The sequence below is a fragment of the Dendropsophus ebraccatus genome, chromosome 9 (assembly GCF_027789765.1).
Source record: "Dendropsophus ebraccatus isolate aDenEbr1 chromosome 9, aDenEbr1.pat, whole genome shotgun sequence".
Lineage (NCBI taxonomy): Eukaryota > Metazoa > Chordata > Amphibia > Anura > Hylidae > Dendropsophus > Dendropsophus ebraccatus.
This window is the reverse complement of record NC_091462.1, coordinates 107,038,890-107,061,490: the sequence shown is the minus strand read 5'-3', so window position 1 is coordinate 107,061,490 and position 22,601 is coordinate 107,038,890. Positions and strand designations below refer to the sequence as shown.

Genomic DNA, 22,601 nt, shown 5'->3' with positions numbered 1-22,601 from the left:
ATTCATCAAACGTTTTAAGAAAACCAAAATTTTTGTCTAATGCAAACACTGATACAAGTCCATCTTTACTGCACTCCAAGCAAAGATTTCCCCCTTCACCATCTCCTGTTCCACGATTTGTTAACCAAGGGAAAGAAATATCTATGCCTCCATCTCCTAACCTTTCTACAAGACAAAGACCACTTTCTCCGAAGCCTACTATGAATGCATATGGCTTAAACAAATCTAGTACGATCTCTCAAAATCAGAATGGACACAGGCAATCTGATATGCTTTCCTCTTTTAGACAGAGAGGACTTTCATCCTCACCTCCACTTGGCAAGCCAAATTTTCCAAGGTCACCCTCACCTACAAGGATGACACATTGGGCTTCCAATTCTAGCATGCTAAACACAACACCTGTAGGACATTCCAGTAATACGAGTCCGACACCCTCATCACCACCTCCTACCATGAAGAGAGGAAACAGCTTCAGAAATAATCATGGTAACACTCTAACTCGTCAACCATCAATGATTTCAAGAAATGTCTCTCCGTCACCCTCTGTCAGCCGAATGACCCAAAGAATTGGTGAATTTGCACAAAAAGAACCTCAAATGCCACCCTCACCTCCCCCAAGGAAAAAAGTTTTCGAGAATTCAAATTTTTATCCTGAAAGTCAGGTTGCACCACAGAAGACTCCACAAATGACAAGAAGAATGGATGAAAACCTAAATGATCGTCATGGAGGATCAAGGCAAAGGTGGGGGGACGAGATGGAGTCAAGTGGAGAAATCAAACCACTAACATTGAATCCATTTATGAAGCACTTAAGACGTACAGGTGGTATGAAACCCCAAGCTCCGTTACCACCAAGACCATCAATGTCACAGATGCCCCCTTATAGAGAAGATAATATAGGCCCACCACATCAGATGTCTCCACAGTCACCAAAAAGGTTTGGAATGCCTACTTCACCGTACAGAGAAGATAACGTAGGCCCACCAAATCAGATGTTACCACAGTCACCAAAAAGGTTTGGAATGCCTACTTCACCAGCTGAATTGCGTAAGTCCCCAGTATTAAACAGATATGACAGTATAAGAAGCTCTTCTAGTCTGTGTCCACCTAAATCTTTATCAAATCCTTTAAGGCAAGGAAGTGACCATTCGCTGGCCAAACAATTTCAAGAAAGTTCTCCACCATCTCCTACTTTCGTTGATCCCCCAAGGTCACCTCTGATGTCAAGACATAATAGTATGAGAGGAGCTTCAAAGTCGATGCCACCTAGCACATCACCTCAGGGACATGAACGTGGTTTGCACCACACACCTAGAGACTCCTACGAACCTCCTGCACATTCTGTCTCATTTTCTGATCCTACGCGGTCACCATCAATGGGAAGACCTGGTAGCATGAAAGGGACTTTAAATCGTTCATCACAAAATCCAGTTTCTCAACAAATAAATAGACAAGGAAACAGCCATATAATAAATATGCATGTCAATGAGGGCTCAATAGCACCACCATCTGACCCAGCTCCAACATCTAAAAATCCATTCTGGAAGCGATTTGGACAACCCCTTGTAGGAATGTCTCAGGGCCCCCCACCATCACAACAGATGTTACGCAGAGAAGAACCCCCCAATCGTTTTCCAGAAAAAATATCTTCAAATCCATACGTAAAAAAATTTGGCCAGAAGGCAGGCAACCAAATTCAGAGGCCAAAGTCTCCAGCTTTTTCCATGAAAGAAGATCTTGGACCAGGTCATTTTAAACCTCCCTCCCCACAAAATGTTAGACATCCATATGATGACATGAGGAGTGTACCACACCAGTTCCCAAAACGGAATCCCATGTCCTATCCCGGAAACATGAGCCAATCCAGACCTCCCTCTCCTCAACCTGGGGTCAAGTCATTAGGTGGGTTTATGTCTGAATCATTGAACCAAGCAAACCATGGATCCCTGAGTGGCAGTTCTAGCATTCATCTTCAGTTTCGGGGATCTCCAACTTTGGCTGGTGCCAACCATTCGTTCCCACGGTATCCTCCACCAAGGGATCCATATATGCGGCATGGTCCTCCAAAACATCCAGCGGAACAGTTTGAAGGTGACTTTGAAGATGGTAATGGAAGATATGCTGTGGTCATGCCCCAAGTTCATCAGATGGAAAGTTTTCGAGGCCGTGGTAGTCTACGGAATCGGCCTTGGTCCAGGAACCATCCAGGGAATTTCCGTGAGATGCCAGGAATGCGGACACCTGATAAATCCATGCATATGCCATGGTCTGAAACTCCTAGAAGAGGTTCACAGAGGGCCAAAGAAAATGTTGCCAATTACCTTACTCATGGCAGCACCCGATCCTCGAAAAGCTGGCAACAGACGTCTGGCACTAAAGGGAAGTCTCAGATGGATAACAAGGTATGGCAATTGATTTTTGTACGTTTCTGTTGTTTTATAGATCCTATATCTGTGATTGATAGATAGATAGATAGATAGATAGATAGATAGATAGATAGATAGATAGATAGATAGATAGATAGATAGATGCTTTTAGTAAACTTTGGTTAATCCCGCGCCTGGTGACTGTCTTGTGGTAAGCTATTCATGTTCCGTGTCGTTCCTCAGGGAAGTCTAATCTCTGCCCACAATCGGCCACAGTTATCAGTTTCCATCTGCTATGATTTGACAGGAGCACAAAGCACAGAGATTTACCTCATAATACCTGACATAAAGGAAAGTCTGAGGGAGACTGTAGGCCGGGCACTGATCCCCTCAGCACAAAGAGATTTATGTAAATGTGGAGAAATGATCCCGACCCAAGTCACGGCCTTAGAAAAGAGCCGAGATATTTAATTAGGAAATGGATGAAGCTTTGGCAGCGCTAGAGACGCTGAGGTCACAAAGGGGAATGTGTAACAGCAAAGGAGAGGAACACATTGCTGATAGCAAATAAAGTATATTGCTATGTATAAGTTATACATCTCCTGTATATAGTGATATAGAGCATGCTGGTATAACCTAGGTATATACTGTATATAATTATATACGTACAGCTGGTGTAACCTGGGGAACTCCTATATATAATTATATACGTACAGCTGGTATAACCTCGGTATCTCCTGTATATAGTGATATATGTACAGCTGGTGTAACCTGGGTATCTCCTGTATATAATTATATATGTACAGCTGTTATAACTTGGGGATCGCCTGTATATAATTACATATGTACAGCTGTTATAACTTGGGGATCGCCTGTATATAATTACATATGTACAGCTGGTATTACCTGGGTATCTCCTGTATATGATTATATATGTACAGCTGGTATAACCTGGGGCTCTCCTGTATATAATTATATATGTACAGCTGGTATAACCTGGGTATCCCCTGTATATAATTATATATCCACAGCTAGTATAACCTGGGCATCTCCTGTATATAATTATACATGTACAGCTGGTATAACCTGGGGACCTCCTGTATATAATTATATATGTACAGCTGGTATACCCTGGGGATCTCCTGTGTATAATTATATATGTACAGCTGGTATAACCTGGGTATCTCCTGTGTATAATTATATATGTACAGCTGGTATAACCTGGGTATCTCCTGTATATAGTTATATATGTACAGCTGGTATAACCTGGGTATCTCCTGTATATAATTATATATGTACAGCTGGTATAACCTGGGTATATAATGTATATAATTATATATATACAGCTGGTATTACCTGGGTATATACTGTATATTATTACATATGTACAGCTGGTATTACCTGGGTATATACTGTATATAATTACATATGTACAGCTGGTATAACCTGGGTATATACTGTATATAATTACATATGTACAGCTGGCATAAGTTATATGTGTATATTCATTTACATTATATCTCAATAAGATGCAGCACTGGGATTGGTACATGGTGAGATTTAGTATATTTTATATAAAATTATGTTCCTAGCATTTGGCATACAACGTATTTATGTATATATATATATATCTGGATCAATATAATAAATTATATGACATTGTGGAAGTATTTATTATCCTGATAAATGCCAAATGTCTGGGGTATATAGGTATATAGAATATATGTGCTTTGCTATGCCCATGTATCCAGCCGACACCAATTATATTTCATTCTGGATTATCAGAGAGACAGAGTACTCATCAGAAGTACTGGATTAGTGGCTGCTGGATTACAGGAATTGTACTGTGGACTCCTATGATTTTGGTGCAGTTTTTTTTACGACAAATAAGAACAAACTTTTTTTTTCCAAGCAACATCTATGGTCCAATCTATTCAGTTCTGAAAAATGTGCATCAAAATAGTAGCAGTGTGAACAGTCTCCATCTCATTCGCGAGAAGAGAAATCATTTTTGGTGATTTTTGGTCATTTACTAATATGGTGCAATATGGTACAATATAGCAAAACTGTACAAAACTCACAAAAAAATGGAGGAGGGTGGTAAGTGGAAGGATTCACCTAAACCAGGGGTCCCCAACTGGCGGACCGCGGTCCCAATTTAGACCGCGGAGGCCAGCTGTCCGTGCCCCTGCTACAGCTCAGTATACCTGTATACTGAGCTGCGCTGCTCCCCTCTGCACAGTAACTATGAGCGTTCGTAACGAGCGCTCATAGTTACCATGCAACAGCAGCACTGACAGAGAGGGAGCCATTGGCTCACTCCCTGTCAGTCACTCTTGTGGCTGCAGCAGTCACAAGAGGCCGCTCTGTGTCTCTGGTGCCAGTGCTCGAGTGACATCACTATATACTATATGGGAGGGGGAGCACAGGGGGGGCTGTTTAACTGGGGGAGTGCACAGCAGGGGTGCTATATACTACTGAAGGAGCACAGGGGGACTATATACTACTGGTGGAGCGCACAGGGGGACTATATAATACTGGGGGAGCGCACAGGGGGCTATATACTACTGGGGGAGCACACAGGGGGGATATATACTACTGAGGGAGCGCACAGGGGGGCTATATACTACTGGGAGAGTGCACAGGGGTCTGTATACTAATGGGGGAGCAACAGGGGGGCTATATACTACTGGGGGAGCACAACACGTTTACTAATGATGTTCAGCTCGGACCTTCACCTGACAATAGACCCCGGTAAGTGAACCTTCACTAAAAGTTGTTGAGTACCCCTGCCCTAAACCACTAGTTCTCCAGGAGGTCTGGTTGCTCCCAAGATGGCTCCAAATCATCAGTGCCACAGTGGGTCTCCAGAAGGACACTCACTACCCCACCCAGTGATTTCTTATGGGGCCACAATCAGCCAGTTGTCTATTCTTCTCCAGCACCTCCATGGATCCTCACACCCGCCAGGCTTCTACCTTTCACAGGAAAAAACTCTTGACCACCAATGGCTGTGTGTCGTCCCGGACTTTCTCAGCCAGAGAGTGGTCCCTGACCACAATATACCCTCAGCTATCACAAGATTATATAAGAGGCAATCTTCTGGTCCGTCAATTGAATGTGTGTCCCGAGGATGCAGATCCCATAAATAGTGTCAAAATGGGAGAGGATATTTGCCCCAAGGATCTTCTCAGCTCATGGAACCCTAGAGCAGGACATTTGGTGGACAGTGGCCAAAGTTCATGACTGTCTCACTAGATTCGGGATGGTTGGGGGAGGTCCTTGTTATATTGTACAAAAAACAGGTATACTCAAGGGGGCAAGTATGGGTTACCTAATCTTCACCCCTGAGTGATAACCCCGATCCTTATACCCTATTAATACATGTGGAGAAGTCCAACAAAGAATAGCTCTGTTCTAGAAGACTCAGCATGACCCAATCTTATATAGTCACTTATATAGTCAGTGTGGTACAATGTATATGGTCACAGTCTGGCTGCTGAAAGACCCTTTTGGGTGTCAGCAGTTCCACTCACACAGATCCCTTTGATTTGGGGAGGAGCTGTCCATAAGACACCACCCTTTAAAGGGATACTCTGGCAAAAATCTTTTTATTTCAAATGAACTGGTTTTAGAAAGTTGTATAGATTTGCAATTCACTTCTATTTAAAAATCTCTAGTCTTCCAGTACTTATCAGCTGCTGTATGTCCTACAGAACGTGGTGTATTCTTTTCAGTCTGACACAGTGCTCTCTGCTGCCACCTCTGTCCATGTCAGGAACTGTCCAGAGCAGGAGAGGTTTTCTATGGGGATTTGCTGCTGCTCTGCACAGTTCCTGACATGGACAGAGGTGGCAGCAGAGAGCACTGTGTCAGACTGTAGAAAATACACAACTTCCTGCGGGAAATACAGCAACTGATAAGTATTTAAAGACTGGAGTTTTTTCAGTAGAGGTAAATTACAAATCTGTATAACTTTCTGAAACCAGTTGATTTAAAGGGAAAAAAAAAAAAAAATAAAAAAAATAAAAAAAAATATATATATATATATATATATATATATATACACTCACCGGCCACTTTATTAGGTACACCATGCTAGTAACGGGTTGGACCCCCTTTTGCCTTCAGAACTGCCTCAATTCTTGGTGGCATAGATACAACAAGGTGCTGGAAGCTTCCTCAGAGATTTTGGTCCATATTGACATGATGGCATCACACAGTTGCCGCAGATTTGTCGGCTGCACATCCATGATGCGAATCTCCGTTCCACCACATCCCAAAGATGCTCTATTGGATTGAGATCTGGTGACTGTGGAGGCCATTGGAGTACAGTGAACTTATTGTCATGTTCAAGAAACCAGTCTGAGATGATTCTAGCTTTATGACATGGCGCATTATCCTGCTGAAAGTAGCCATCAGATGTTGGGTCCATTGTGGTCATAAAGGGATGGACATGGTCACCAACAATACTCAGGTAGGCTGTGGCGTTGCAACGATGCTCAATTGGTACCAAGGGGCCCAAAGAGTGCCAAGAAAATATTCCCCACACCATGACACCACCACCACCAGCCTGAACCGTTGATACAAGGCAGGATGGATCCATGCTTTCATGTTGTTGACGCCAAATTCTGACCCTACCATCCGAATGTCGCAGCAGAAATGGAGACTCATCAGACCAGGCAACGTTTTTCCAATCTTCTACTGTCCAATTTCGATGAGCTTGTGCAAATTGTAGCCTCAGTTTCCTGTTCTTAGCTGAAAGGAGTGGCACCCGGTGCGGTCTTCTGCTGCTGTAGCCCATTTGCCTCAAAGTTGGAGGTACTGTGCTTTCAGAGATGCTCTTCTGCCTACCTTGGTTGTAACGGTTGGCTATTTGAGTCACTGTTGCCTTTCTATCAGCTCGAAACAGTCTGCCCATTCTCCTCTGACCTCTGGCATCAAAAAGGCATTTCCGCCCACAGAACTGCCGCTCACTGGATGTTTTTTATTTTTCGGACCATTCTCTGTAAACCCTAGAGATGGTTGTGCGTGAAAATCCCAGTAGATCAGCAGTTTCTGAAATACTCAGACCAGCCCTTCTGCCACCAACAACCATGCCATGTTCAAAGGCACTCAAATCACCTTTCTTCCCCATACTGATGCTCGGTTTGAACTGCAGGAGATTGTCTTGACTATGTCTACATGCCTAAATGCACTGAGTTGCCGCCATGTGACTGGCTGATTAGAAATTAAGTGGTAACGTGCAGTTGGACAGGTGTACCTAATAAAGTGGCCGGTGAGTGTATATGTCTTTTAGGTATAGGGTGGATCCTCTCTCCTCAGCAAACTAACCCAAACTAGAGATCTAAAGAACCTGAAAATAATACACCATGTTAGCACCATATTGCACTATAATAGCAAATGACCCCCAATAAGTGGTGTTAGATAGGACCTCTAGGAGCTGTGATGATGCTGCATGCAAAGCTTTATTGTACTTGCTCCTGGCTTCACAGAGACTGAGTATGAGGACCGCTCTGTGTGAGGCCTGTAACCTTCTGTAGTGGCAGCTGGGCTATTCCCCTACTCATTGCACACAGGGAATAAACTTGTGAATCCCAATGCTTTTATACATGGAATGTGCTGTCCAGAAATGTTCTTAAAGGGGAATACCAGTTGTCTGTTTTCTTGCACTGCATGTTACCAGTCTTGTATGAGCGTGCATCAGGTAAGTAGATCCTGCCCCGAAACAACAGTCCTGCAGATCACAGGAGACACCAGACCCCTACAGCTAATTGCTTTGTATCTGACACCTTCCTCGCTGACCGCTCCTTTTTAAAGGGAAATTCCACTTGGAACAAGCAAAAATATAAATAAATAATCATTAGTTTCTATACAGTACCAGTATATTCAGATTCATATTGAAAACATAAAAACTATGAAAAACACATATAAAATTACGTTAAAAAAAAAGTATTTAACAAACCAGAATGTGTTTTATATTTTAGATTCTTCGGGGTGGCCTACTTTTCCTTTGATGATGGCTTTGCACACTCTTGGCATTCTCTTAATCAGCTTTATGAGGTTGTCACCTGAAATGGTTCTTCAACTCAGTAGTGGATTATAATAGGGGGCCCATGACCACCCAAAAAGACTTATACTTTCAGTGGTGTACTGTCTCCTGGCTACACTTCCGCCATGATTTGCAAAAAATCACAGTTTTTTTTATGGCAATTTTGCACAAATCAGGACATCATGACATTATCTATACTGTACTATGAACGCCAGGCTAGTGCTGCCATAGTTACAGTAGGGTGGGGGCCCAGGCTTGGTGAACAGCCCGGGGCCTATGGTAAAGTTAATCCGCCCCTGCTTCAACTGTATTGAGGTTCCCAGAGAGTACTTGGCTGCTTTTTCCTTACTGTGTAACTCATCCCAAACCATCTCAGTCGGGTTAAGGTTGGGTGACTGTTGAAGCCAAGTGATCTGACGCAGTCCTCCATCACACACCATTCCAGGTTACTGCTTTAGAAGGCTGACTGAGATAATTTTTTTTTTTACTAAGTCAACACGTCAACATTTTCTATGTTTAAATCAACATTACACATACAGCCAAACTGCTCCATGCTACCTCTGTGCTGTTATTTGGTCTTTTCTTTGTTTAAAAAAAGAAACCACACACAGGAAGTCCCCATCCTCTGTGCACTCACACAAGGAAAGACGCCTGTTCCTCATGCAGGTTGTATATCACCTGAGGACAATTTACTTAGTCTAATTAAAGGGGAAGTCTGGCGAAAATGTCTATTAAAGTATTGCATTGCCCCCCAAAAGTTATACAAATCACCAATATACACTTATTACAGGAAATGCTTATATAGTGCTTTTTCCCTGCACTTACTACTGCATCAAGGCTTCAATTCCTGGATAACATGGTGATGTCACTTCCTGGATAACATGGTGATGTCACTTCCTGGATAACATGGTAATGTCACTTCCTGGATAACATGGTGATGTCACTTCTTGGATAACATGGTGATGTCACTTCCTGGATAACATGGTGATGTCACTTCCTGGATAACATGGTGATGTCACTTCCTGGATAACATGGTGATGTCACTTCCTGGATAACATGGTGATGTCACTTCCTGGATAACATGGTGATGTCACTTCTTGGATAACATGGTGATGTCACTTCCTGGATAACATGGTGATGTCACTTCCTGGATAACATGGTGATGTGTCACTTCCTAGATAACATGGCGATGTCACTTCCTGAAAAACATGGTGACGTCACTTCCTGGATAACATGGTGATGTCACTTCCTGGATAACATGGTGATGTCACTTCCTGGATAACATGGTAATATCACAACACGACTCCCAGAGCTGTGCGGGCTGTGGCTGCTGGAGAAGATGATGGCAGAGGGATTCTCAGTGTTCCTCCAGTGCCCTGTGTCCCTCAGTGTCCCCCTGCCATCATCCTCTCCAGCAGCCACAGCCTGCACAGCTCTGGAAATCAGGTCGTGACATCACCATGTTATTGAGGAAGTGACATCAACATTTTATCCAGGAAGTGACATCACCAAGTTATCCAGGAAGTGACATCACCATGTTATCCAGGAAGTGACATCACCATGTTATCCAGGAAGTGACATCACCATGTTATCCAGAAAGTGACATCACCATGTTATCCAGGAAGTGACATCACCATGTTATCCAGGAAGTGAAGCCTTGATGCAGTAAGTGCAGGGAAAAAAAGCACTCTATAAGCATTTCCCGTAATAAGTGTGTATTGGTAACTTGTATAACTTTTGGGGTAGGCAATACAATACTTTAATAAAAGTTTTGCTGGACTTCTCCTTTAATTTAATAACTTCTGCTAATTCTATTACCAGGAGACAATGCGCTTTGTTATAGTCAGTATAATGTAACTGTGTTACAGATGTTTTGGTGCTATGTGACAGGAGAGCTGACCATACAATGCGAGCTTCCCCAGGATTCTCTGCTACTGAATGTGGACGTGCAGCAGCTGTACATATGTATAGTGATGACTTGCCCCACTCTGTGCGTGATGAAGAATGGCTGTCAATCAATACCAAGCCATGTCTGTGAGTGTGCAAAGGACTGGGACTTCCTGTGTTTAGTGACTGGACTTCTCCTTTAAAGCAAAAGAAAGTAACTTTGTAGGATCTCAAATATAAACCATATTGCGGTTTTTCTAAGATCTTTTAGTGCAAACAGTCCACACTATCTTGCAGTCGGCAGGAACCATTATAGATCTGTTACCATCTAAACACATAAATCCAGTTTAGGACACAACAAAGTTGTAGAAGGTCACGTCTCGTGGTTTTCTTACTTTCTTCTTGCTTCATCCAAGATGCAACCCATGAGGAGCCCTCAGAACACTGGGCCAAGCCAAGAGCAGGATGAGAATGGTGTCCAGGATCTGACGCAGCTGGAGTGAGTATAATTATTTGTGTATTTTATTTACTTTTTGTATAATTATTCTAAAAAAGAGCTCCATAGATCAACCTCATGGTGAACATAATCATATTATGGATTTGTTTAAGAAAATAAACTGGGTTATACCTACTGCAGAGCCTCAGGGGATGGATCATGGCACAGAGAGAACTCCAATGAGAGAATACTTGTATCAAGCTCCGCCCCCGAGGTCTGTATGAGGCATAACATTATATATAACATGTTTATGTAGGCTCAACTCTCAGGGAACTAGTAACTCATTGTGCTATGTCTATAGTGTAGTGCTAGAGGGGTGGAGCATAACACAAGGATTCTCTCTTTGGTGTTCTTTGAATCTTTGTGTCCATCTCCATCCCCTAGGTCCTGCATTAGCAAGGTGTATATAATTTGTAAAGGGGTTTCCTGATAACCAAACATTTTTTACTGTCTGTATAAGTGAACATAAACTGGCAACTAACGTTATCCTTTCATTCTTATATTCTGCTTTTAATGCAGGTATACTGCCCTTTTGTCTTCATTACCCCCACTTCCTGCCTTGTGTGCATCCTGTAATGGACTGCCCGTTCCTGCAGTACACACTTCTCGGGAATTTGACCTAGGTAGTCTTGCTCCCACTATGTTGGAGGCTCCTGTGAATGTAGTGGGCGGGGTTATAGTCAGGATGGTAAAGCAAGAGAGTGATAAAAATTAGCTGAACTCCCAACTAGAATGTACAGCAGGAACAGGAAGTCTACAGGATATACACTTGAGAGGAAGTGAGGAAGTAAAGACAAAAGAGCAAATAGTTGGCATCAGAAGGAAAGTATAAAAGACAGAAAGGATACATATATATATGTATATATATATATATATATATATACACACACGCATGCATACATATATATATATATATATATATATATATATATATATACACATTTGTTAAACAGGTGAACAATTGGTTTCATCATCAGACAACCCCTTTAAGCAGTTTCCCAGTACTTTCTGTATTCTTTTAATACCTTTGGGGCAATAGTTATTTTGCGTGTTCCTTTCTGGAGTGCTATACTTTACATGAATGCATTGTATATTGGTGGGTGACAGAACCATTGTCATTTTGCAGGGACCTACAGGAGGCTTCAGTCCTCCAGAACCTGAGAAAAAGGTTTGAGCGAGAGATGATATATGTGAGTATCTATATGGTGTTTGGTTCTAACATCTAGAGCTTTCTTTAAGGTAACAGTGACAAGCCTTTTCTCCCCCTTCCTAGACCTACATTGGTAGCATCCTCCTGTCACTGAACCCATACAGGATGCTGAATATTTATGGGACGGACCATGTGTTGTATCATGAAGGGAAGGCCTTGGGAGAGACTGCTCCGTAAGTCGTCCTTATTCTCTTATACTTGTTTATTATCTATATCTAATGGTGCAATGAGAAGTAAAGAGGTAGAACATAAAGACTAGGAAATCTATTTTAATATTGAACTTTTAAGCGTGTTAAAGGGGTTGGCTACTTTATAGTAAAATTGCTCAGTGTACAGTATTAGTAAGTGTTCTCCTCCTCCAGGCTTGGCTGCCCTGCTCTGTGGTGATTCTGTCCATAAGATGTCTGACATGGAGGAGCATGTGACCATGTCCTGCCCCACAGTGTCCACCGCTGAGCCTATATATGCCTATAGTGGACACTGGGGGCGGGGCATATTCACATGCTCCTCCTTGTCAGCCATCTTATTGACACAATCACCACAGAGCAGGACAGCACAGCCTGGGTTAGCTAATGTCAGTAATGGTAGTGAGTACAGTTACTAATACTGTATACTGAACAAAAATGTTTTTTGGTAACATCTATGGGCAGCGAGTTAGTACCTAGCTAAGCAAACCATGATGTATATTATATGCCGTAGTGTTAACTCTTTTATAACAGTATCCCTTATTTTACCTTCCTGGATTTCCTCATATAGTTAATCTTGTTTGATTGGATTAGTCTAGTAGTTTTGCTTTGCATCTTTAAAGTGTCCATTATTTAGGTTTTCTGTATTTTTTTAAGGGTTGTTACTAGAGATTAGAGCTTTATCCAAGTTCAGCAGCCACCGCTAATCAAATACCGAACGTTCGGGTTCGGATCGTCTCGAACCTGAACCCGATTCGCTCATCTCTAGTTGTTACAAATCCCTTGCAGCCATCACTAGAGAAAGCTTAGTGGGCTATTGCACATAGTTTTATTATTGTTAAATGAGGCACTGTATACAGTAAGCTCTTGGGCTCCATCTGGTGGTGGCTGCAGTTAATGAGATGTTTATCATGTAACTCTATGACTATGCAGGGGATTCAGAGCTCAGGAAAACCGATCTCCCATAGAGATTAGTTACCCATTTACTGTAAAGATATTTTCTTCCAGACACCTTTTTGCAATTGTAAACACAGCCTACACCAAACTGATGGATGCCAAACACAACCAGTGTATTATTATTAGGTAAGTTTGGAGGTGCTGTGAGTGCTTCTTGCTTCACTTTTAAATGGATATTCCACTCAAACTTAATTTTAATATGTTGCTGCCCACGGTGAGACTAACAATTCCTTCCATACTTGTTATTATCTACTCAGTCTCCTTCCCCCAGTTCTGAGCTGCTGCTTTCTGTTAAAAACACAAAAATCTGTGTATGAGTATGAGCTCCCCCCCCCCCTTCTAAGAAGGCTAATGTAAAAAAAAAAAAAAGTCCCTGGCAGGCTTTATCTGCAACATTGTAGCTTCTTTGTAATGCTGGGAGGATAATTCTCAGTGAATTCATTAGCAGCATGACCTCAGAATAATCCTCCCAGCATTACAAAGAAGCTATAATGTTGCAGATAAAGACAGTCAGGGACTTGTTTAGATCAGCCGCTCGCTCCACTGTGTGCATTGACAGGGTTTTCTACAGCCGCTATTCAATGAATAGCGGCCGCAGAAAACTGACATGTCAGTTTTTTATGGCGCCGCCAGGGATCCCGTCCGGAGTGTATACACTCTGGACGGAATTCCATAGGCGGCAATGTTACGTATATTTTCGTAATAATCACGTCCGTTGTTGAAATCGGCAACAACGGCCGTGGTTTTACGAAAATATACTGTGTGTGAACATAGCCTTAATGCGTATTATTAAATGCATGTCTTTGCTATCATCAGTGGTGAAAGTGGATCTGGTAAAACAGAAGCCACCAAGCTGGTTCTGCGTTACCTGGTAGCGGTTAATCAGAGGCGCGGTGTGACCAACAAGGTGAGTACCGCACAATGCATCTCATTACACACAGACTTTGTTATTGCCATGATTCTAGTCAGGGAAGCCTTTTACTGGGACACTCGGCAGTCTGCACATTTTATCTGCCAGCTCTAGATCCTGCTCAGAGCTACAGACAAGGGCAGAAAGCTGATAGAATAAATGATACCTGTCTCTTTGATGGATGTTTGCAAAGTTATAAAATCCTGTTTTGCCTCCAAGCTCAAGTGTCATAGTGGTGGTGCTGAGCTGCAGCATGCATGCCTCCTCCTCATCTCCCTGATTAACTTACAGCACTCATTAATCATACAAGGGCAGAGAAAAGTGGGGGAGGGAGGAGGTGTGCATGCTGCAGCTCAGCACCATCACTATGACACTTGAGCTTGAAAGGAAAACATGTAGCGGTCTATTCATATAAAATAGTTTCTCATTCCAAGTATTCTGATTCCCTGAAAAGCCTGAAATGACTTTCCAGGGTATAAGAGTACTTGCAGAGCAGAACTACTTTTTCTAGAGAAAACTAGTGATTTGTACTGTAAATATGCTCACCTCTATATACAATGTATTTGCATTCTTTTGCCCATTTTTTTTTATTATTATTATTATTATTATTAAAATTAATACTAACCATATATTATTCCCCTTTTTATCCACATTTTGCTGGATTTTGCAGATAGAGGTAATGCATGTTGCATGTTCAACTTCCTATATTGTATTTGCATCCAGTAGTGGATTATAATAGGGGCGTTTCGGGCGGCAGCTCGGGGCCCTGAGCTCCTGGGGGGCCCATGACCACCCAAAAAGACTTATACTTTCAGTGGTGTACTGGATCCTGGCTACACTTCCGCCATGATTTGCAAAAAATCACAGTTTTTTAATGGAAATTTTGCACAAATCTGGACATCATGACATTATCTGTCCTGTACTATGAACGCCAGGTTAGTGCTGCCATAGTTACAGTGAGGTGAGGGGGGCCCAGGCTTGGTGAACAGCCCGGGGCCTATGGTAAAGTTAATCCGCCCCTGTTTGCATCTGTCTATCTATTCATTACCCATCCCCCTACCAAGGTCTAGGTATATACATACAGGAGAGGACCCCCCATAGCTAATAATAAAAAGAATCTCCTTTCCCTCTTTGTGAACGTTCCTGCCACCCTACCACCACTCCTAGTCCATTGGGCGCTGTGCTTGTCACCCCCTACCCCATCTTCTGCAGGATAGAGGTCATCTATAACATTTTAGATCGTTCCCCACTATGTCTAGTGACCTTTGTACTTCCTATAGAGAGTCAGAGTTTTTTACGTAGTTGCAGCCCATTAGTAATGGGTTGTCTCCTCTCCCCCTAGCTGTATGTTCTACCTCCGTAGTGCAGCACATACGCTCATGATACTGATGTGTAGATCCATGCTCTTCCATACATATACTAGTATGATACTGTATGTATATATATGTGACACCAAGCTTTGTACATTTCTCATGTGCTCAGATTCTAGAGGCGACCCCTCTGCTGGAATCTTTCGGAAACGCCAAAACAGTCCGGAACGATAATTCCAGCCGGTTTGGAAAATTTGTGGAGATATATCTGGAGGAGTAAGTATTAGATATGTGGGTTATGTCTTGTATATTCATAGTGTGACCCACTGACATGTTGTCTCCCCCCAGGGGTGTCATCTGTGGTGCCATAACATCCCAATACCTGCTTGAAAAATCCAGAATCGTATTTCAGGTAGGTCTCCTTTGACTTAAAGGAGAAGTCCAGCGAAAATTTTTGTTAGAGTATTGTATGTCCCCCTAAAAGTTAAACAAATCACCAATATACACTTATTACGGGAAATGCTTATAAAGTGCTTTTTTCTCTGAATTTACCACTGCATCAAGGTCTCACTTCCTGGATAAAATGGTGATGTCACTTCCTGGATAACATGGTGATGTCACTTCCTGGATAAAATGGTGATGTCACTTCCTGGATAACATGGTGATGTCACTTCCTGGATAACATGGTGATGTCACGACCCGACTCACAGAGCTGTGCAGGCTGTGACTGCTGGAGAGGATGATGGCAGGGGGACACTGAGGGACACAGGGCACTGGAGGGACACTCAGCATCTCTCTGCCATCATCCTCTCCAGCACCCACAGCCCGCACAGCTCTGGGAGTCGGGTCATGACATCACCATTTTATCCGGGAAGTGAAGCCTTGATACAGTAGTAAGTAGCACTTTATAAGCATTTCCAGTAATAAGTGTGTATTGGGGATTTGTATAACTTTTGCGGGCAATACAATACTTAAATAAAAATTTTCACCGGACTTCTTCTTTAATCCTACCAACCAGATAACCTGTGGCCCCCTAGACTGGGGCCACTAGTCACTAAATGCTGTTTATAGTGCGGTCGACCTCTTATGTGGCACCTCAAGTATTAGGATTTGGGTATGAGGGCAGTCTTGTATGTTGTTATACAGTGTCAGCCCCCCCTCCATATCTTTAGTTGTCATCTCCTTTGACCCATAGTCTTTATTTTCAGGCCAAAAATGAGAGGAATTACCACATTTTCTATGAGATGTTGGCTGGTCTCCCCTCTCAGCAGAAGCAGGCGTTCTATCTTCAGGATGCTGAAACATATTACTACCTGAATCAGGTACGTCATAGGGCCAAGGATGGATGGAAAGTGACCGGACATTACAGGTCATGGGCTCCTAACCAAGAACTGGAGATAAAACATTTGTATTTTAGGATCCCAGGTGTGCAGCTCTCTCCATTTACTGCTATGGCTACTATAGAATTTGTTATATGCCTGTATGCAGTAGGTGGGAATACTCTTAATGTAAAGAACCCTTTCAAGTCTTGTTAGTGGAGTAACGGAGGGCAGTGTGTAAATAGGCTCAAGTGTTTCGACTTATAGTGCATAGATAAAAGTATAAAATTAAGATGATATAGGGGGAGATTTATCAAACATGGTGTAAAGTGAAACTGGCTGAGTTGCCTCTAGCAAGCAATCAGATTCCTCCTTTCATTCCTCACAGATTCTTTGGAAAATGAAAGGTGGAATCTGATTGGTTGCTAGGGGCAACTGAGCCAGTCTCACTTCACACCATGTTTGATAAATCTCCCTCAGGAGGAAGGATTTTTGTTTTCTCCAGTGAGACAAGACTGGTTACAATTGCCCCCATTCTCAGTTTAGCCTTCAGCTGGAACTTGATGACCATGTGACTATGCTGCCCAAGTATACAGATAAGATCCCCTGTACAATACTGCCCCCTGTGGTTAAGAATTTTAGTCTGAGCCTGTATAAGACGTTTCACATACATATAAGCTGTGCTGCCTGTTTGTGGTTAGATTTGCCAAATGTTGACTGTCTCCATATTTAGGGAGGTAACTGTGAGATTCCTTCTAAAAGTGATGCCGAAGACTTCCGAAGACTCCTGAATGCCATGGAATCTCTCAGCTTCAACATAGAGGACCAGGACAGCATCTTCCGAATCCTCTCTTCTATCCTGCACTTAGGGAATGTCTATTTTGAGAAATATGAGGTAAGGACCAATAGATCCAATAGTAAAGCTTAGTCCTCCTAGCGGCCTTATAATAAACCTTTGTCCTCTTAAAGCAGGGATGGGGAACCTTCGGCCCTCCAGCTGTTGCAAAACTACAATTCCCATCATGCCTGGACAGCCGAAGCTTTAGCTTCGGCTGTCCAGGCATGATGGGAATTGTAGTTTTGCAACAGCTGGAGGGCCGAAGGTTCCCCATCCCTGTCTTAAAGCCTCATAATAAACCTTTGGAGTTTTTCTATGGAGGCTAAAGCATCAGATGTGAGGCTGACTACAGTATTATAGGTCCACCACTGATATGGAGCCGCTTTCTTTCAGACTGAATCCCAGGAGGTGGCTTCAGTTGTGAGTGCGAGCGAGATTCGGGTGGTGTCCGAACTACTACAGATATCCCATGAGGGTCTCCAGAAAGCCATCACATATAAAGTCACTGTAAGTATTAGACTGTAGGTAAGGGCCCTATTCCACTGGACGATTATCGTTCAGATTATCGTTAAATCGTTCAAATCTAAACGATAATCGTTTGGTTGAAATGCAGTTAACTGTTAACGACTGAACAAGAAACCGTTGATCGCTTTATAAGACCTGGACCTATTTTTATTGTTGCTCGTTCGCAAATCATTTGCATTGAATAAGACGTCGTTCGCAGTAGATACGAACGCAATAGCGAAGAAATAGCGAAGAAAAAACTATCGCAAATACGATAAGTAACGATTGTCGTTCCATGGAAATGAGTGAACGTTTTCAGGTCGTTTGAGATCGTTAATCGTTAACGATTATGCGAACAATAATCGTCCGGTGGAATAGGGCCCTTACAGTAATAGATCCTGCTGGGGAGACAGATCCATCTCATGTTCTTGGTTCTGCAGGAAACAATGAGAGAGAAGATCTTCACACCCCTCACCGTGGACAGCGCTGTAGATGCCAGGTGAGCAAAATTTCGACCTCAGAGCCGAGTGTAACTGAAAGTAAAGTGATGAGAGACATTGGTCTATGCCATCAATAGAGGGGTATTCTGAACATCGCTCAGACAGTCTTTGCTTCTGTGTATTATAGAGATGCAATTGCCAAGATTTTATACTCCCTGCTCTTCAGCTGGCTGACAGATAGGATTAACAAGCTTGTCTACCCCAAACAAGACGCCCTGTCCATTGCCATACTGGATATTTATGGCTTTGAGGTAAAGGAGTGCCTGTTTGTCATGCCCATATCCTTGCCATGTAAACTACTTCTCCTTCATTTCCTAGATATGTTGTCTATTTATTACTCCAGGCTCCTACACTGAATATCCACATTGTTCTATTATCATATTTACAATAAATATAAATATATATATATATATATATATATATATATATATATACATATATATATATATATATCAGATTCTTGCCTGTCTTGGCTGCTGCAGTATGAAGAGAGTAAATAAATTAGACATCATTCATTTGCGTGCAGTGAACTCTACTGACATCTAGTGGGAATGTTGCAAACTACCGTTCTTCATTATGTGCACTGATGGAATAAACAGTAGTCGGAGGGCCCAAAATTTTCTTTTGCTATTATTATCATCATGTCTTTCATGTCACCTTTGAATTTTTCTCCTGCAAATTTTGAAGCATATTTTTCAGACGGAAAACTATATCTCCACTTTATATCTTAACCCTAACCTCGTCCTTATATCTGCAGGATCTGAACTTCAACAGCTTTGAACAATTGTGCATCAACTATGCAAACGAATATCTGCAGTTCTTCTTCAATAAGATTGTGTTCAGAGAAGAGCAGGTGAGTGTCAGACAATTGGGCCATTCACATCAGCTCAATGTCACCATGATCATGGCGTCTGATCCCATGGAAACATGATATAGAGCAAGAAGAGCTGAGCAAATCCATATATATATATATATATATATATATATATATAGCATAATCGCTGCTCATTATGCTTAGGAGTCCAGTGGGCGGTCCTGGTCAGTGATTGACAACCCACTGTTTAGGACCACCCACTGGACTCCTAAGATTAGACAGAGCAGGGTGTTAAGTTATAAAATAGCTAATTTTCCTACAAACTATATATCAACTGGCTTTGCTTGTCCTGCTGTATAATAACATGGCGCCCACAAATAGTCCATTTAAAAGGGTCCTTTTGACTGCTCTTGCACATGAAATATCCATTGGATACCAGAATATTTTTTTTTCATATGCATCTTTCCTTATAGGAGGAATACATCCGTGAGCAGATTGACTGGAGGGAAATCTCCTTTGTGGATAATCAGGCCTGTATAGATCTCATTTCCCAGAAGCCCTATGGGATTCTGAGGATCTTAGATGACCAGAGCTGCTTCCCGCAGGTAACTAGGAATGATTTGTTTTAACCAGTTAAAGGGATTTTTACAGTCCCTTCTTGTAAGTAGCATCCCCTGAAAATAAGATGATCTAAGGATGTCCTTGACAAGCTGCGATTGGAGTTGTAAATAGGTCTCAGGGCAGGGAGACAGATCTTGTCTCGCGCTGGTCTGGCTGGGAATAGATGCTGGCTGGTACAGGGGCTCTAGGACACTGCATGAGCTCTGTGCCATTGTGTAATCATAGGTTTGCACCCATCTTTCAGGCCACAGACCACACCTTTCTCCAGAAGTGCCATTACCACCACGGCACCAATGAGCTGTACTGCAAGCCAAAGATGCCTCTCCCCGAATTCGGGATCAAGCATTTTGCTGGAAAAGTTACTTACCAGGCAAGTCCTACCATAACCATACATCTACTTGCAGGAAAATACTGCATATTTTTGTGCATTAAAATCAGAATCTGGCAGACCCCAGTATAGGTCATTAGAGTCTGTCAGGCGCTCTTGTTGTATGATCTGTCACAGTGTCGTAGCCTTCATTGTAAACGAAAGCCAAAAAATTAGTGTGACCATACGCTTAGATACACTAAGTTTCGCATGTGAAAAATGTAAATACACATCAGTCATCATCATGGAGCCCATGGGGGCTAATGCTCAAAGCACCTCACAGGCACTTGTCACGTGGGCCAGCAATGGGACCATCTATAGCCACCCCTGGACACACTGACTAGACGCTGCTGGACTGCTAGGAGTTAAAGTTGTTGTGAGTTGTGCGCTACTGAAGACAGACTTCAGACACTTAAACAGTTAAAGTTTTTACTGAAGAACGTTGTAGTGCAATAGATAATATTCAGTCACGCCAATATAGGTGTAAACGGTACAGCAGGTAGTACAATTGCAATCTGAGATCCCTTGGACAAGGGTTAATCTTTAGGTATACTTTAATAGATTTGGAGAGTAAGGTGGCAGCAAGGCGCTATTAAATCTATATAGGACTTATATAAGACTACTCTAGGGTAGGGGGTTTATCCAGACCACAAGGTTCTTAACTAGAAAGGACTCTGACCACCTTGGGAGTGGCGATAGAAAAATACTTGTTTCCATGGGAATGAGTCTCTGCCTTGGCTATCCTGTGGGCACTGAGTGACACACGATCAGGGATGCAGGCCCCTAATCCAGGTAAGCTAGCCATTTTGATGACTCTTCGGGAATCCTATCAACTTGCAGCAGAATAGTGTGGCTTGAATAGTGCACTTAGCTAACTGCTGGCTTGACTTGACTGAAGATAAAGTTATCCCCTATTTCTTTCACTCACTAATGTTGTTTTAGCCAGACATAGTTAGCTGTGGAACTTTTTTGTATACTAGATAACTCACTCACTGGAACCTGACTAGTCTATACTCTCCCTTCTCCTCAGACTTGTAGCTGGTCACTAACTGAAACTTACTTCTTCTCTTACATGCCCTGCGGGCTCCAAGATTGGGGGGAAACCCACCCTGTGACTGAATCTGAAGCTTCTGATAGGCTGGGTGTGAGGGGAGGGCATTGTGTCAGGTACCTTTGACAGGGATTGGATCTCGGATAGCTTACAATGGGACCTTGTGATAGGCCACAACACATAATCATTCCAAAACAGTTAACCCATACATTACTTTTCCTGCAGATGTACCTGAATAGTGTACTGTGGAACAGTGACTCCAGTGGCGGAGGGTGCATACTACAGTTACATAGCAGCCTTTTTTTTAAATTCTGCCTTCCAATTTTCAGGTTCACAAATTTTTGGATAAAAACTATGACCAGGTGAGACAAGATGTCCTGGACCTCTTTGTCAACAGTAAAATCAAGGTAAGGATGTTGTCAGGAATATCGCAGGATGGAAGCGCCATTGTGTAAACTGTCCTTATTGTTTAAAACAAGGATAAGGAACCTTCGTCCCTCCAGCTGTTGTAGAACTACCATTCCCATCATGCCTGGGCAGCCAAAGACAAAGCTTTGCTTGTTCAGGCATGATGGGAATTGTAGTTTTGGAGCAGGTGGAGGGCCAAAGGCTCCCCATCCCTGGAGTGAGACATCAGAAGCACAATACAAAAATAGGAATCTTCTGACTGGTCCCGTTTTCACCCTTATCGCTCTCTCAGGTGGTGGCCAACCTGTTTTTCAGCCATGCTCAGGTGCTGGCTCAGCAGAAAAGCATGATGGGTAAAAGCAGTACCGTGACCCGGAAGATCAAGGCTCAGACCGTAGCTGCCAAGTTCCAGCAATCCCTCCTGGAGCTGGTGGAGAAGATGGAAAGGTATGGAGAAGAGGGGGGAAATTGTACCAGGGCCCCAACCAGGATGAGCCATTTATAGCATTGCTGCCCTCAGGAGAGAGTTTTGGCCTGCAAGCAACCTCTGCTTTCCTAAAATCTTGTTGACCATCTCTATGGTATGCCCATTTTAAAGGGACGATGAGATCTGGGGTTCTACATGGCACAGGCCTTACACTACAGACCTTGTTTAGCTGTGCCTCCCCATAGCATTGAGGGAACGCTACAGTCACTTTCATCATTCCTCTAAGAAATACATGTCTTCTCCCAACAGGTGCAATCCATTTTTTGTCCGATGTATCAAACCTAATGTCAAAAAGGTAAGAAAAATCTATGGGAAACAT

The 22,601-nt window shown here is 42.7% G+C and overlaps 1 protein-coding gene across 2 annotated transcripts in view; it reads left to right on the top strand.

The window, feature by feature from the left end:
* Nucleotides 1-11,933: 11,933 nt before the first annotated feature.
* The window catches only part of MYO15A (myosin XVA), a 43,184-nt gene continuing 32,516 nt past the window's right edge, over nt 11,934-22,601 (top strand). Inside the window, exons 1-17 of one of the 2 annotated variants that reach the window (XM_069984231.1) lie at nt 11,934-11,991; nt 12,075-12,184; nt 13,205-13,279; nt 13,970-14,060; nt 15,546-15,649; nt 15,722-15,785; nt 16,582-16,695; nt 17,426-17,587; nt 17,924-18,037; nt 18,475-18,533; nt 18,662-18,785; nt 19,292-19,387; nt 19,822-19,953; nt 20,214-20,339; nt 21,717-21,794; nt 22,088-22,242; nt 22,532-22,577. In XM_069984231.1, the coding sequence (XP_069840332.1) occupies nt 11,983-11,991; nt 12,075-12,184; nt 13,205-13,279; nt 13,970-14,060; nt 15,546-15,649; nt 15,722-15,785; nt 16,582-16,695; nt 17,426-17,587; nt 17,924-18,037; nt 18,475-18,533; nt 18,662-18,785; nt 19,292-19,387; nt 19,822-19,953; nt 20,214-20,339; nt 21,717-21,794; nt 22,088-22,242; nt 22,532-22,577 (1,659 nt within the window). In that variant the 5' untranslated portion in view covers nt 11,934-11,982. Of the gene's footprint in view, nt 11,992-12,074; nt 12,185-13,204; nt 13,280-13,969; nt 14,061-15,545; nt 15,650-15,721; nt 15,786-16,581; nt 16,696-17,205; nt 17,281-17,425; nt 17,588-17,923; nt 18,038-18,474; nt 18,534-18,661; nt 18,786-19,291; nt 19,388-19,821; nt 19,954-20,213; nt 20,340-21,716; nt 21,795-22,087; nt 22,243-22,531; nt 22,578-22,601 lie in introns of those variants that run through there. The other variant, XM_069984232.1, reaches the window with a different exon arrangement.